Source organism: Pagrus pagrus (genome assembly GCF_965226575.1).
Source record: "Pagrus pagrus genome assembly, chromosome: 20".
Taxonomy (NCBI): domain Eukaryota; kingdom Metazoa; phylum Chordata; class Actinopteri; order Spariformes; family Sparidae; genus Pagrus; species Pagrus pagrus.
In genome coordinates this window covers 11,439,687-11,455,777 of record NC_140207.1, presented here as the reverse complement: position 1 = coordinate 11,455,777, position 16,091 = coordinate 11,439,687, and the positions used below count along the sequence as shown (strand labels likewise).

At 41.4% G+C, this 16,091-nt stretch overlaps 1 protein-coding gene across 1 annotated transcript; it reads right to left on the bottom strand.

Moving 5' to 3' along the window:
- Positions 1 to 1,205: 1,205 nt before the first annotated feature.
- LOC311249610 (glycine--tRNA ligase-like) lies at positions 1,206 to 9,936 on the bottom strand. Its single transcript, XM_084340792.1, has 17 exons — positions 9,642 to 9,936; positions 9,120 to 9,221; positions 8,468 to 8,570; positions 7,978 to 8,119; positions 7,531 to 7,619; positions 5,528 to 5,604; positions 5,296 to 5,441; positions 5,054 to 5,203; positions 4,804 to 4,966; positions 4,136 to 4,300; positions 3,942 to 4,048; positions 3,678 to 3,824; positions 3,507 to 3,592; positions 3,149 to 3,258; positions 2,550 to 2,643; positions 2,245 to 2,435; positions 1,206 to 1,714 (listed from the first exon to the last, which is right to left on the bottom strand). The coding sequence occupies exons 1-17, from the start codon at positions 9,888 to 9,890 to the stop codon at positions 1,589 to 1,591; spliced, it is 2,247 nt and encodes a 748-aa protein (XP_084196918.1). The 5' UTR covers positions 9,891 to 9,936; the 3' UTR covers positions 1,206 to 1,588.
- Between the last annotated feature and the right edge of the window lie 6,155 nt (positions 9,937 to 16,091).

The following is a 16,091-nucleotide window of genomic DNA, read 5'->3' as shown; positions in this document are numbered from 1 at the left end:
CATTTGCCCTCGCAGCCCGGAGCCATCATGTCAGTCCAGCTGTTGTGTTGCTCAGTAAGTCAGAATTTACACATTTTTCACAGAAATGGGCAAAATATCAACTAATTCTATTCAGTGACCTTTCTGAGTGTTACCGAGCCTGCTGAGCATTCACATGGTGCTGGATGTTTCCCACAAGAGAAACGTGTTTTTTTATCTGTATATTCTCCACCTGAAGACTGACGATGGTCTGTTTTGTCACAACTACGGCTGCAACCAAGACTTTTTTTTTTTTCATTATCAATTAATCTAACACTTCATTTAGTCCTTAAAATGTCAAAAAAAGTGAAAAACTTCATCACAATTTCCAGAGACCAAAGTAACGTCTGCAAATTGCTTCGTTTGTCAAAGCAGCAGTCGAGAACCAAAAGACTTTTCATTTCCTGTCATGAATGAGAGAGAAAAGCAGCAAATCCGCACACAGTCAGGAAGCTGGAACTGGCAAATGTTTGACATTTTTGCTTGAAAATCAACTGAAATGATAAAAATATTATCAAAACAGTAGGTTTTAAGTAAGAGCCATCTGGCGCCAGCTAGTGGTCAAAATTAATACATATTAAAAGGCTGCATTGTAATCCTGCACGCATGTTACATCACTTTAAAAACCCTATAATTAAATTGACAGCTGATTTGATCACACTTGCCAAACTTAAGACTTTTGTTGTTTCCTGGTGACATTTAAAGGATTAAAACAAAATAACTGCAACATCATGTTTATGTTGAATTCTTTTATTTTCACCTTTAATTATCAGAGAATGATTCGCTCCTCTGGCATTTTTTCTTCTGGTTTCATTCATTCATGCCCTTACAGAGTGTGTATGACACTTCCCTGTGTTTGTCAGCCTCTCGATGGTAATCATCAGAAATATTAATGTGACACATTTTTCTTAATGCATTCCTCTTTCCAGGATGTCTGAAATTTGCTGGAGTAGTTTGTTTCTCATTCATTGGCACACAGACCACATGTACAGTGCCAGAAACAGGCAGTGATGACAAAAGAAGGAAAAAGGTGTGAACGTTTGTCATAAACTAGCAGACATAAAGACAATTGTGTGACTGGGGGAGGCGCTGAAAGGCAGGTAAGGCTGGTAAGTTTGTTTTTGAGCAGCAGTGGATTTATTAAGATGACCTCGCTGTTGGTTCAGACAGAAAACATGACAGTCATATGCGCGTGTCCAGTAAGTGCTGGCTGTTTTTATTGAAATCGTTAAATATCTCAATCCAATCTGCCTGAAAACTGGAATGGTGGAAGCCTCCTTCCACTGACGACAACCTGATTACAATTTTCTCCCTTTAAAACATATCGACATGGTCATAACACGGATGAAAAGTTGCTCATCGAAGAAACAACAGTCCTGTGCAAGCTTTCCACAACTGTTAGATATGATGAATACATGACATTTTAGTGATTGCAGTGGCGTGGAACACGACGAAGGGGCTCGGTGCACCACTTTAGCTTATCACATTACAGTTGCATTATTCTTCCTGGTGGTGCGTGTGCAACGAGTCTGTGGATTTTTCATGGAGTGACCGGAGGACGAGTGAGCGGTTACTCTTCCACCGTGTCCTTCTTGCTGGTCTCCTGTCCTTCAAAGATGGGGTACTTGCTCTCCACCTCCGCCCAGCTCAACGTGCCGTTGGCCAAATCCCGAATAATCACAGGCAACTCACTGACCTGAGGAGGGAAAAAAACATGTTTACTTGATTGTGTTAAATGGTGTGTGTGATCACAGCTGACCTGCTGCAGTGTCACGCTCCTTACAAAGGAAGTCATGTTTGTTATTGTGAGGAGAAAATCTTTGCAACATTCTCCCAAATATTACTTTGTAGCTATTTACCATTGACTGTATATTAAGATGGACGACATGACAGCACCCCAAGTGAAACCAAAAATTTGGATCGCCCCCTGGTGGCCTGCTGCAGTACAGGTCTTAAATCCCACCCCTCTGTATTTGTAGTTTGGACATGATGCATCAAACACATTTTCCCAAAGATGGCTTCCATCAGTATTTCCACACCTTCTAAAACATAATTTAAGGATCTACTTACTTTCTTTCGTATTTTTTGTGTTTGAGGTTTTTATAAGATTATGTAGCTTCTCCAGTAGTGTTCCTTATGTGTTCAAATGCTAAATTTTTCATTTTGGTAAAAGTCCACAAACGTAAACTAACAAATAAAACAACAAACAGGGAGCTTGTGCCGTACCTCGGCCCTGATTTGCCTCATGGAGTCACGGTCTCTCAGAGTGGCAGTGTGAGGCGTCTTGTTCACTGTGTCGAAGTCGATGGTGATGCCAAAGGCCACTCCGATCTCGTCCGTCCTGGCGTAGCGCCTGCCGATGGATCCTGAAGAGTCGTCCACCTTGTGAGACACACCGTTTTTGGTCATCGCCTCGGCTAAGAGGGAGAGAAGAGAAGAGTTAAACAACTGCAGCGGCAGCACATGATGCTTTCTGTCCTCGCAGACAGAAATAGAACATGTATGAACATTATCATTATGTGGGCTCTTACATAATTCCCTCACGAAGGGCACGAATTCCTGGTTTTGACTCAGAGGCAGGACGGAGCATTTGTATGGAGCTACAGTAGCAGGGAAGCTAAAGTACTGTAGAGGAGGAAAACAAATCATTACAGCAAACAAACAACAACAGTGTACATGAGGAGGACAGTTTTGATTATGTCAATATTTCTAAGCTCCAGGACTACGCAGCAGTTGTTTACCGTTTCAATTTAAGAACCATGAACACATCTAAACTGTAATACTGTCAGAGTCAACAGCCACAAGAAACGTTGTTATCTGTAGGAACATTAAGCCTCATAGTAAAACACAAAGCACAGATTAGCTCTTCTTAGCTCAATGTTCCTTGAAGCTGAACCTTTATTGAGCCAATAAGGAATTAAATTCTCTTTGATATTGTAGCAATGAAGCAAACAACCTTTTAAATTAAAGTCAATTGAAGAACCAACTAAAATAATAAAAGCTGTAATTTTCAGCAGGAGCTATGTGTGAAATGAGTCCCTCTTCCAAAAATCTGTCATCGTTCAGCTATCAAATATTACAGTGCAGGACTGGTTAGATGAAAAGTAACAAAACTCAACAATCCACTTACTGTTCTTTGTTCGTCACCTTCTCTGACATGGAACGTGTGCTCAAAGATGCTGTACATGATCCTGCCGATGCCGAACGACGGCTCGATTACATTGGGGACGACTTCCTCCACTGTGGGCGACAAACAGACAGAAAATGTGCGTTATAGAAGACATCTTTATACAGTCAGACTTGTAAATGTAATTGGCAATTACAACATCACAAAGTCAAAGTTTGACAAAGTAGTAATTTAATGACTTTTGAGGCTTTATGAAGTTGAATTTAAGACATTTGAAGACTTCTTAAAAGGACCTGCAGACACTCTGACATTTCCAATACGGTCCCAAAAGTTTAAGAGGCGCAGGACATAAAAGTCTCACCGTGCAGAGTCTTCTGGAATCGCTTCACGCTGACCATGTCCTTTGTGAGTTTGAACGACTTGCCCTCTGTCTCGATGGTGAACTCTCTGTGGAGTCAAAATCAAACACTGACTAGGCTGGAAGTCACAAAACCACAACCTTTCATACCGTTTGTCTGCAGCTAACGCTCACCCAGCCTCGTTGAGCAGCTGCTCCTGTTCTGTGATGTAGCATTCGTCACACGCAGACAGATACTCCATGGCTATCTTAGCATCCTTCTTATACGCCTTCCCGATGGCTCCTTTGTTGGCCTCGAACTGGACGACATTTACAACTTTGTGTGGAGGAGTTAAGGAGAACAACTGAGGAACAACAAGGCATCCGGGTGCTTAAAATGTTCTCTTTTGTTTGATGGGATTACAATTTTCTTTGGCAGCGTCACAGCTAAAGGATATGGGTTCTTTAAGAGGCTTTTCAGCAACCAGAGGGACCTTTGTAGCCCGTGCGTGGCATTTCAGATCGAAGCAAGACCGGTCGGCACACCCAACAATCTCGATCCAGCCCTGCGAGGGACAAACATCTACTTTGAGCAAAACTTCAGTATGTGGACGACCTGATAAGCCATGAGGAAAAACTGGAGGAGAACATACGTAGGAGGTTTTGGTTTCAGCGTCCCAGCAGTCGCAGGCGTAATGAGCCATCTCGTTGTCCATGTGCTGTCGGAAACGCAGCTTGTCTTTGGCGACACCAACTTTAGTAAGGTAGAGGTAGATCCTCCCGATGAAATATCCCAGGACGGAGTTATTGATCACTCCCTAAATGAAGGAGAAGAGGAGAGTCGACTTCAGAATGCAAACTCAAATCTTTCATTCTTCATTCTGTTTTTTTTGAAACAGCAAAAACTAATCTTAACCCAAGGTCCAGGAAGCAGCTAAAAGTGTGCCTTGAATTAAGATTATTCTGGTTTTATTTGCTTAAAACCACTTTGCAGATCATATTTAGCGATGTTTAAGATCAGCGTTATCACAGTATTACAGCTCTACATCCATTATATTTCACTTCAGTTTTAAAAAAAAAAAAATCGCAATACAGTGTACATCTGCATTTTCTGCGTTCATGTGACTGAGTGAAATAAACAGTTAATTCCTCTACAAGCTTGGTTAACTATCCACATTAATCAAGATGACACTTATCAAAGGCTTCCTGTGTAAATACCTTCTGAAAGGACCAATAATCATCTCTGAAATGTGTTAACATCTCAACTAGCGGACACAAATTTACTTAGTGCAAATATAGGGGTTGTGGTAGTGATTCCCACCTGCTCCACAGCGTCCCCCAGCTTCCAGATTTGTGCAGACTGGCCGCTGGTCTGAGCCTTGGAGGAGTATAATGTGATATCTAGGTCGGCTAGACTGGAGAATTTAGGGTGGACCTTCTCATTCGGGTCCACAAAGTGCTCGATCTCAGCCATGGTGAACTCTCTGTGTGGACATGTAGAGCAATTATACCTCTGCAAGTAAGTACAGACACAAGGTACTTATAAAAAGTTGACGTAGTGGATCTCTCACCTGACGCGAATGAGTCCAGAGCGAGGAGAGATTTCGTTCCTGAAGGAGTTTCCTATCTGAGCGGCAGCGAAGGGCAGTTTTCCCTGGTTGAACTCCAACAGACGCTTGAAGTTGAGGAAGATTCCCTGAGCTGTTTCAGGCCTCAGATAGCTGCAAATTCAGATCAAATAAAATCACTCAACAATGACACAAATGCGAGAACATCAAGGTTCAATTATTCACCATATTGTGCTTCATTTTACCCTGTCATATTCCCCCCTGGTCCAATGGACGTCTGGAACATCAGGTTGAAGGTAACTGGAGGTGAGAGGTCGTTTCCTGTGGTGGGAGACTTGACGTTGTACTTCACAAAGAGATCGGTCAGCTCCTGCTGGGTGTAGTTGTCCATCTGAACAGAACATAAGAAGCAGTTGTCAGAAACAAGCTTTTCCACATAATCCCTCAGAAGAACATTTTGTCTGAGTCAGCACTGACCTGAGTGATGACTTCCTCCATCTCGGCCTTCTTCTCTGCTGTACACTTCTTATCTGACATCAGCTTCTGGAGATGAGCTGCAGGACACAGAGACATGAAGACAACGCTTTCACTAACAGCTGTGAGAATACTTGAAAGACAAAATAATCAAATGACAGAAATTAACATTGATTTTAGTCCACTTACAGTACTTGAATCTAATCATCTAGATGTCATGCCCATTAGGGGCCATCATACTTTATTTATTTAATGGTTTGCCTTTTGAGGACCCAGTGTCACAAAGAGGCCAGCAGCCGTACAGAGAGGCAGCTGAGAAAAACAGCCAGAATATTATAACATAACTCGATAAATTGGGGGTTTATCTCGACAAAACCAGAGTTGCTGATTGTTGCAGAGGAAAGACAAACCGAGACAGTTTTGGGGGTTTTTACTTTGTTTCTACGGAGTTTGAATGAAGTGTGTTTTATGAGTTAACAGGGCTTAACTCAGAGAAACACAACCTCTCACCTTCTGAATTCAAGTTGCCTTCTTGCATTAAATCAGGAAAACAGGTGGAAGACTACTACTCTCGACAATTTGCAACTTTATTGAGACTAAAAAATGCTAAGCTGGGGCTTTTCCCTACACGTTTGCTAGTCTGACGCGAGTCAGCCCAGCGAGTAAGGGCCTTGCATTTCCGTTGCAACAGGACTACCTGCTTAACGGTGTGTTTTTAACTAACAATGCTCTTGTCCAAAAAATGTATCTGCAACCGGGCTATGGAAGGCTGCTATAGTGGCAGCTTCCATGCATAAAATCGCAGAATCAATATGCGCCTGTTTACAAAAACCCAGAGTTCAGCACTTGGTAGCTGACTCTAGGAACCACCAGGCACACGCTACAGCAGCTTCTAACATCACCATTAAGTAAATATACATAAAAGGACTTGTTTATACATTTTGAGACAAAAGCACATTTGTGTGAGTAAACAAAAGCATCACAGGGCAACTTATTTTTAAATTTACAAGGGATTTAAGCTCGTCTTTGTTCGGTGAAAGAGAAACATGAATTCAGAAGGTGAAAGGTTGTGTTTTTCTGTTAAATAAGGAAGTGGAAGTGGTGGAAGATCATTTCCTTACTTGACAATTTGTGACTTTACTTTGTTTATTTATTAGACTAAGACTGAAACAGCTGAAAGCGAACATGATGAAGTACTAAGTACTAAGAGCTGAACACGGAGACTTTCAAAAACATCTTTCTCTCTGGTTTCCCTGCACAGATGTGAGTTGAGTCTCTCGACACACGCCACCGGTTGGCTGAGGGCAAGCAACGTCACTGCAGCCTGCTTGGAAACAGGGCAGCACGACTCTGTGCAGTTAAACTGGGGATGGAAACGCAAACCAGTGTGGCCAGAAAAGATGACAAAGCGCTAACAGTGTGTTGACTCCTCCTGTGCATGCTGCACACACAATTTTCGACATTTGTTGGGGCTGAAGGTGGCCCGCTGCAAAACGTATACACTTGGCTCATCTCTAATGCACGTCATTTTAAAGTCGGTTTGAGATGTCAAAGTGTCACCAGACTTGTCTCATATGTTACATAACATGACTTGGTGTTTTTCAGTTATTGCATAACATTTTCAAGTTCCATCAGGTAATTTCTTTTTGGCAACTCTGCCAATTAGTCTCCAAGTGTTTCAGGAACTGACATGTTCTCCTTGTATCTCAGATTCCCCCCCAGCTCTTTGGCACAAATACACTCGCAGCAGCTTGTATTTCTACGAGAGCCCTGTGTGATTTCTGCTGGTCCAGCCACTTCCATTCTCCCTCAGGCACAACAGTGATACTCAGAGCCTGGCCAACCAGCAGCAGCCACTGACAACACAAGTTTGGACCGTGTCCATCCCCTCCGACTGCAGAATCCCATGAATAATACAGATGAAAAACTTACAAAGACCTCTGCAGGAGGTGCTTTTGGGATGACTAATCTTTAGTTTGCACAGCGGCAGAAGCCAAGTCTCTTACCTTTGAGGAGGTGGTCAGCCCTGAAGCATTCGCCATTCTTGACATCTTTCACCATGTAGTCAGCAAATTTGTCCACATGTCCGGATGTCCTGGGGAAAGATGAGCGAACAAACAAAGCATCTGAGTTAAGAACTTGTAAGAAGTGAAGAAGTGTTCATTTTTACTTCCATCCAAATAATGTATCTGCAACCGGGCTATGGAAGGCTGCTATAGTGGCAGCTTCCATGCATAAAATCGCAGAATCAATATGCGCCTGTTTACAAAAACCCACAGTTCAGCACTTTGTAGCTGACTCTAGGAACCACCAGGCTTCGACGATTAAAACACGCATAAAACAATGACAATGACTGAGTTGAACACTCCGACGACTTGGTGCCTTTTTTTACACAACTTATGGTGATAAAAACACATTTGTATCAGCGTATGAAAGCATCACAGAGCACCTACTTGAGGACTGGCTCGGGGGTGAGCATGGTGCAGTCGATCTCCAGGATCTGCTCCTCCTGGATGAAGTGCTGCCTCCAGGCCTGCAGGATGTTGTTCTTCAGGGCACAGCCCACAGGGCCGAAGTCGTACAGGCCGCTCACACCTGAGGAGCATTACTGCATGGTAACAGAGCGCTTAAACACTATGTTTTTAAGATGTACGCGCCTATGGATTTCCAGAGTGTTAGCTGTAGGGCTGCAGTGTGTTAATTCCTTTAAAAAGGGGGCACTATGTCGTTTTTGGAGAAGAAATTCAAACTCAGGTAAAAACTCCATTTCAATATTTACAATATGAAACAAAAGGTTTGTTTATTCAGTCATGAAAACAAAATAGCTTGTCTATTTAGTTCGTTTAGCCATTAAAAAAAAAAAATCAGTCAATAAAGATTTCTGCCCTAAAATCCACATAGTGCACCTTTAAGGGTCATTGTAACTGAATAATAATAGTTTACCTCCATAGATGGCAAAGGCCTGGTCATAAAAGAATCGCCTCTTGAGGGTATCCTCCATCTTGGTTCTGTCAACAATGTCATCTTTGGGTTGTAGTGACAGTTCCTGCAACGAGAAATATATTTTCTTCCTTCAGTCTTCATCTCAAGGCTTTCATTTAGCATATGGAGCACGCTCCGGTGTCATTATGTGGCCTATGTTTGGAGCTTCGGTCACGTGGTTCAGGTTGGTGAAATCTCCCCATCTCTGAAGACTGCGAGATGTGGTTGAAAGCTCTGATTGATATCGAATGGACCTTTGGGTTCTGATTATTATGTTACATCTAATTTCAGAATGGGTGCCATGTTTGCAAATTAACAGATTTGTAATGTGTTGAGCTTTTCCTGTAATCAGATCCACCATGATCTCGTCCCATTTCCCTGTCTGCTTGTCAGCATGAAAGACTGGTGGAAGTGAATGAAATTGTGGGAACGCTCCCCAAATTTGAATGAAACTACATCAGTATCCGCTGCTTCTTCACGGGAGAGCTGACAAGTGTGGTGATGACAAAGCACTTGCAAAACACATTATGCAAGACTTGGCGGAGAATTCATACAGTGTTTTTATTCAGACTTAGATTTAATTAATTCAAATACACAGTTAAATCACGCTCACCTTGGCCTCCAGGGTTCTCTTCCTTGCTTTCAGTTCAGCCACAGCTTTAGCCACATCCACATCAGGAGCTCCATCCTGCTTCATCTGGCGAACAAGCTCCCCCTAAAACAGAGAGGTGGCTTTAAACAGGCGCACAGGAAGCCCCTGACCCGGCTCCAACAACGATTCAACCCGAGGCTGGGCATGTTAACTAAACAATTTTTTTAAAATTATTTTAGTAGCAGCTTAAACTTGGCCTCTTCTCTGAACCCCACCCTGCTCACAGATGTCTGCAGCAGCAGCAGCAGCACACTGAAACGTGGCAAAGGGCGCAGACATGACTGCCAGCTAGCATTAGCAGCTAGCTAGCTAGCAATGGCTGTCCTCATTCATTGACAGCTTCGCAAGAAGCCGGTCAGGTTAGCCGGTTAGCCCGGCAAGCTGCCATGACTGTGACTGAGTCTGAGGCACTAAAACGTTATCTAATTCAAAACAGACTGACTTAGTCCGTCTCAGTAAAGACTGAGAGACAGTAAGTGTTACCTGCTCTTTGACTGCGAGCCTCAACGGGGCGAGAATCTCCTCAATGTTGCCGTCCATGGTTCGTCCTTCCGCCAGGTGCAGCCACAAGCTTTGCTTCTTCTTCTTACACAAGCAGACCGACGTTGAAAACGGCCTGTTCCGAGGCGGGTAGCGGAGCGACTGCCGAACAAACCGGACCGTGGACACCGGACAGAAGGAGGAAATCTCAGTGCTGGTCCTCAGCAGTGCTGAAGCTGCGCTACGAAGCATGGACCGCCGTAATGCGAGAGGAGAATGATGAAATCCCTGGAATCAAGTAAATGCTACTTCCGGTCCCGGCATGCACTTTCGATACGACCGGCACCGGCACCGAGCGATGTGTCGGCAGATTCGTCAAACTAATAAATCAAATGAATAACATATAAATCCCATATAAAATAAAAATTAAAATAATTTAATTTAATTAAACTTTCATGTAGATATTGCATTTTTATTTCTGTGGTCCTTTAAAGATTTAAGATTTGTCAAACAAATATAATACAATAAAAAATATGAAATTAAATTCAATCAAATGCATTTTTCTATTTTCATCATTCATAACTTTTCCTGTTTTTTTGTTGTTGTGAAATGCATCTATTCTTTGGATTATCATATGTTGTGGTGTTTATTGTTGCTGCAAGCAAGCTTTTACATAATAAATGTACCTTAACCTGATGTTTATCCATTTTATTTACAAAGTGTATATTCACTTGTTTGAATGTGGAAATGCTGACAGCTCTGTTTTAGTTTAGCCATATTTAATTTTATTCTAAAACATAGTCTTAATGTAGTCTAAATCTATTCTATAACAAATATACTATAGCAATGCATTTTTCTTTTCTTTTGTGGGGTTGAATCCAAAAGTGCTCAGTGTTGAAAGGTTTACGGTCACAAAAACCAGGACACAATGGATCTTGCTTGCATTTCAATATTTATTAAAGGTCAATGGTCAAAACTCCACGAACATTTGTAGATTCCCCAGAAGAGGCGAGAAGTAAAAGATGAGGAGCGTTCAGATCATCTGTGTCCCTGTGGTGTTGAAGAGAACAGGAAAGCAGATTTAACAAGCACCTCACATAAAATCCTCAGATAATCATTGAATCCCCAACAATTATCCATCCTGTAATACCTGCTCCCTTACCAGAATTGCCTTTTTGTAAAGACGAGTCGATTCCTCCCACAAGATAAATGCCACTTCACATATCCCCAGGGCTCCAATCTCATCATTTTAGTCTTATTGAAACCTGTCCTTATTTTGCAGATGAACGACACAATGTGGCAGTTACTGTTTCAATCATTTTAAAGAACCTTACCGATGGAAAGATTTCCTGACATTTGGCTGATGATGGCTGTTTTTTCAAGGTCAGTTCTTGCCCGTCAAAGCGAACACCTCAGCATCCATTTGTGCAAACAGAACAGATTCCTTTCAGATATTTTTTTACATTTTCAAGTCCCCATCCCCGGCCCTGCCAGCTTGGACCCTCTTCAGTATGCTTTCAGAACCAGCAGATGCACAGAGGATGCCGTGTCCACTGCCCTCCACTCTGACTTCACACACCTGGAGAATGAGAACAGTTTAATCAAAATGCTGTTTGTTGATTTCAGCAGACAACCTCAACATGAAGCTGATCGGAAAACTAAATGTGTCCAAAGTCCAACTTTGAAAATAGCTCTACTCCACAAGGTGGCACCATAGGCACATTAATGATGTTTAAAAGCAAATGCCACAGCCACCAAAGCACAATTATAGTGTTTATTGATCATTTTGTGCAAGGAGGGATCTGAGAGTGTTTTGTCTTTACATTTTAAACACATTTTGACAGTAAAAGAAAAGCTGAGCACGTGGTTTTGAGCTATAAAAGACTGAATTATGAGTCTGCAATCCAGATATCAGATTATTCAGGAGGAAAAGTGAGCACATTTGAATGTTTTTCTCTTTCCTTTAATGATCTTTTACTGTTTCTGTACTTTATTTTGTGACCAGGCTTTTCGAAACTGAGATTCTAGATACTAAAATAGTGTAATCACGTTACATTTCCTAGTTTTGAGATAGTCTATGCTGTGCTGTGTGATACTAAAAGAGGATTTTCTCTTCTTTTCTGCCAAAAAAACACAAAAAAAGGTTTAAATTACAAGTACATGGCTTCACGTGTCCCTGTACAGGCCTCACCATGTCATTGTTTATGTGGTGTGGCCCTCGAAGGCTCGACATGTTGAGGAAACAATGTGGAAGAGGCCCATGCAGAGAGAAGATTATGTGATTCCAATTCCTTACTGAACTACACCCACGTTCATAAAACATTCAAGGGCCCCGCAGTCTGACAGCACACCAGATGTATTTGAAGATGGCGAAAAAGATCATCTGTGTCTTATCAAAGGTAATATCAAGACCGTGGTTATTTTAATTATTCATCAACAGAAACGCGTTGCTCGAGGGCCGTAGCTCTCAGTTCCCTCTGAGAGATAAATGTCAGGCCAGCGATGTTTGATGTCACTGATCAAGAAGTGAATTCTCCAGTGTTTAGCCTCATGCGTGAAGGTAATGTTGGTCTGTTACAATATGTGTGGGTCTTTCTTTATCCCTCCGACGCTCACCAACAAGTGGGTGAGGAAATGTTTGTGCCCTGCAGCTGTGATTTTTTTTCAAAGAGCGATTATCTGTGCCCCCAATAAGCTGTTAAGTGCTCCGTCTCACATCCAGATGACAAGCGTACAACTATCCATTCTGCTTGTTGTTATCTGCTACTTCAAGACTTCATTAAAGTGAATGTTTTTTAATATATAACCAAACTTTGATAAACCATGTTGTACACAAGAGATCAGCCAACTGAAAGGGTGAACAACTACATCTAATATTTATACAATGAACCAGAAGAATACTTTTAAAACTTGAGTCACTGTTGGTAACACTTGACAAAAAGTCATGTTTTACAAAGAGTTGCAACTAATGACTCCATCAATGTATTTACCTGAGCTTAATAGATCAGTTGTAAGCCACTAATGAGAGCAACTTTTGGGTTGCCATGTTGTAAAAAGGATTTCATTTGAGCTGCAGTAACTGCTTTTTAGCCACTAGGGAGCAGCTAAAACAAGCTATGAACACACAACTAACATATCACCTTTTAAAGATTTAATGTGTAACATGTCTGCAACATGTAAAAGCAACCTGACCTTAGTACATGTGTGTTGTTTTGAGTTGTGTTATCACATTATCGTAAACGTCTTCAACAATGTTCAAACCCAAAGAAATCTGTTATTTATTCAAAGTAGAGGTGCATTTAATTTGGTCGCTTGTTGCTATAACTTCCAAGGAAACATCTGATGATACGTCAGAGATTGAGGAAGGAACGTCGGCAAACGTGACTAAACGTGACCTTGGTCACCATCAGATGGTGTTGTTTGGTATCATATTTCTGCCCTTGTAGTATTGCAGAAAATAAGCTCTGAGTTTATGATAGTTACACATTTTGTTCAGCAAAATAATGTTCACAAATGAGCACCACTGAAATGATTTTTGAAGCGTAACCTTGGATAGTGGGTGGGTTTTAGTCCAAGTTTGTTCTTTGTTTATTTGAATTTACCGTTCTTTTCATGCTGTCTTTTCTTTCTTTTTTATCATTTTGTTCTATATACACCGTCTTTCTCCTGGAGTGGCAACACCTTGTTTCTTACTGCACAATTAAATAAATAAATAATAAATTAATTAAAATCTAAATGTATTCATCAGGAAGATGACTTACCTTCTGGAAAAAATGTCAGAGAATGTAATCCGAAACTTCATAACAGGTAACTACTGTACATGAAACATTATGAAATACTAGATAGGACAATCATCCTACAGTTGTTCTAATTGATGGCTTATAACTGATCTATAAAGCACCAGTAAATTATTTATTAAGCATTGATAAAGCCAAAAACTAGCACCCTAATGTTTTCTGTAAGTCCCTACAGTCTAATTACAATCTAATTATTGTTATTATCGAAGCTTAACCTGATCAAACCTCCCTTCAGCAAGTAATCAACAAGTTCTGACACAGAAATCTTTGCTGTAAAACTGAGTTTATTTTCTCTCCTCTCCGTTGTCCCTTGAGGAATTATTCATCTTATCTATGTTCAGCAATCAAGATGTGGTTACATGTCTATGTCAGGGCAGTAACCTGAGACTGACTGTCAAGTGTTGAGAAGTGATTGCGATTGTACAAAGTGGCTCAGGGACCTGTGTTGTGGTGTCAATTGTACACATACATTACTGTAAGCATCAGGAGAGAGCCGGTGACCCACATTGAGAGCATCATGTCGGCTGGGAGATTACATACTAATTATGAGCAGCATCAACAGATGACAGCCTGCACTTACTGCTGTTTTCCTGCTGTCCATATGCCATCATACACTTGTCTCTCAGGTGGGGTCATTCAGGGCTGTGTGAGCCTCGGGACCATTAAAGTGACAGCGAAGGTGAAGAGGGACGAACGCCCCGACACGTCACTGCTGGCAACCGACCAGAAAACCACTTTATCTCCCTTGTTGTTATTCTACGGTCCACTGAGGCTGAAATGGCATGAATAATGTTGTTTATCAGTGCATGCGGAGGGTGTAGGTCTCTGGTGCACAGGTGGATATCACTTCAAGAGATGGGGAATTGGCTACATGGTGTAAACAACAGATTAAAGGGGCAATTCACTGATTTTACACAAGCTGCAAAGGTGGATTTTTCAACTTCTCAGCCTGTGAAAAACAGCTCTGTAAAGTTTTCTGTGGCTCTTGAGCAGCTTTGTCACATCTGAGAAAATAAACCTGATGATGTCATAGTGATGTCATAGTGGCAATCTCCGCTTAGGCTTGGAGAGCATTTATTTTTAAAGGTGCAACATGTGCGAATTTGAGTTTAAAACATTAAAATATTAACTTAAATTATCAACAAAATGTGCAGAAATAACAGCTTTGATGTGTAAGTATTGTGTGGCAGAAATATCAATTGAAGTTAGCCTGCAAACCAGCTAGCCCCTAGCCACTTTGTACCTCAAACAACACCAACAAACCACATGTGCTCTGAGCTCGCAGTCCGCACAAAATCAGATAACTGATCTTACTTCGTAGGTTATTCCATATGATTTCAGATATGATACGATATACGATACGATAAGATATACGATAAAATATATGATACAATAGGATATATGATACGATACGATATACGATACGATATATGATACAATACGATATATGATACAATACGATATATGATACGATATGATATACTGGGGGGCAACCGCCATTCCGACATGTCGCCATTCCGACATGAGACCCTAATTGCTGGAATGGCAACACTTATACCTTTAATTAAACGTCCCACCATTCCGACAAATTTTTCCTCCTAAGGTCGGAATGGCGGTATTTTTTCGTTTTTTAAACGTGTTGCCATTCCGACACATCTTTTAAGAGGGTTACGGTTAGGGTTAGGGTTATGGGTTAGTATTAGTCTGGTTGGAATGCCAGGACGAAACTTTGTCGGAATGGCGGAACGTTCGCATGTCGGAATAGCGGTATGTCGGAATGGTGACATGTCGGAATAGCGGTATGTCGGAGTGGTGACATGTCGGAATGGCGGTATGTCGGAATTTTGGGATGTCGGAATGCCAGCATGTAACCTTATATACTATACGATATATGATACAATACGATATGTGATACGATATGATATATGATATTTGATAGGATGGATATACGATACAATACACTTTGTTGTCCCTCTATAGGGACATTTTTCACTGACTCCCAATGTAAGGCATGCCAATTACAGTAAAAGCAGGACATAGACATGCCCAACAAAAAGCGGAGCAGATGATAGAGCAAGAACAACAAGCAAACACAAGCAAGCACAGAAATGACACAAATTATAGAACCAAAATATAAAATATATGAGGATCACGCCTATAGAGCCGTATTTGGATGTGTCGCAGCCACCACTGAGGACACCAAGGTCATGCCCTGTGTATTTTTTTCAGAGAATTTTGTCTTTTTAAAGTAAAAATCATACAATTAGATTGTTTTAATTACAGAAAGTAGGCTGTGTCTCTTCCAGTATTATATTCCTGACATTGTACGGATGAAATTAGCCAAAGACAGAATTTTATCAGTTAATATAGAAAATCTACAAACATTTTTACACTTGTTTTCTTGAAGGTGGGTGGGGTTGTTGGACTCCTGACCTCTGTATTATTTCCAAAATCTTGCTGTCTGAAAACATCAACTTCCTACACATGTTTTGTACAAGTGGAACCATCTGGAAACATATCCTCAAGTAAATATGAAATTATTCTCTGTAGTGAGCCTTTTATAAAAGCGTCCCCCCTCATCATCACCACCAGCACCACCCCACCCCAACAACCAGTGAGCGGTGGGCGGACTGAGAGCTTCCCCAGCACTGGACTG

Excerpts from the sequence above, each read along its gene's own strand:
- LOC311249610 (XM_084340792.1), bottom strand. The coding sequence starts at position 9,890 with ATGCTTCGTAGCGCAGCTTCAGCACTGCTGAGGACCAGCACTGAGATT. Across the intron at positions 5,204-5,295 it reads CCAGGGGGGAATATGACAGG|CTATCTGAGGCCTGAAACAG; the intron begins GTAAAATGAAGC and ends CTGAATTTGCAG. Across the intron at positions 4,967-5,053 it reads TCTGGACTCATTCGCGTCAG|AGAGTTCACCATGGCTGAGA; the intron begins GTGAGAGATCCA and ends ATGTCCACACAG.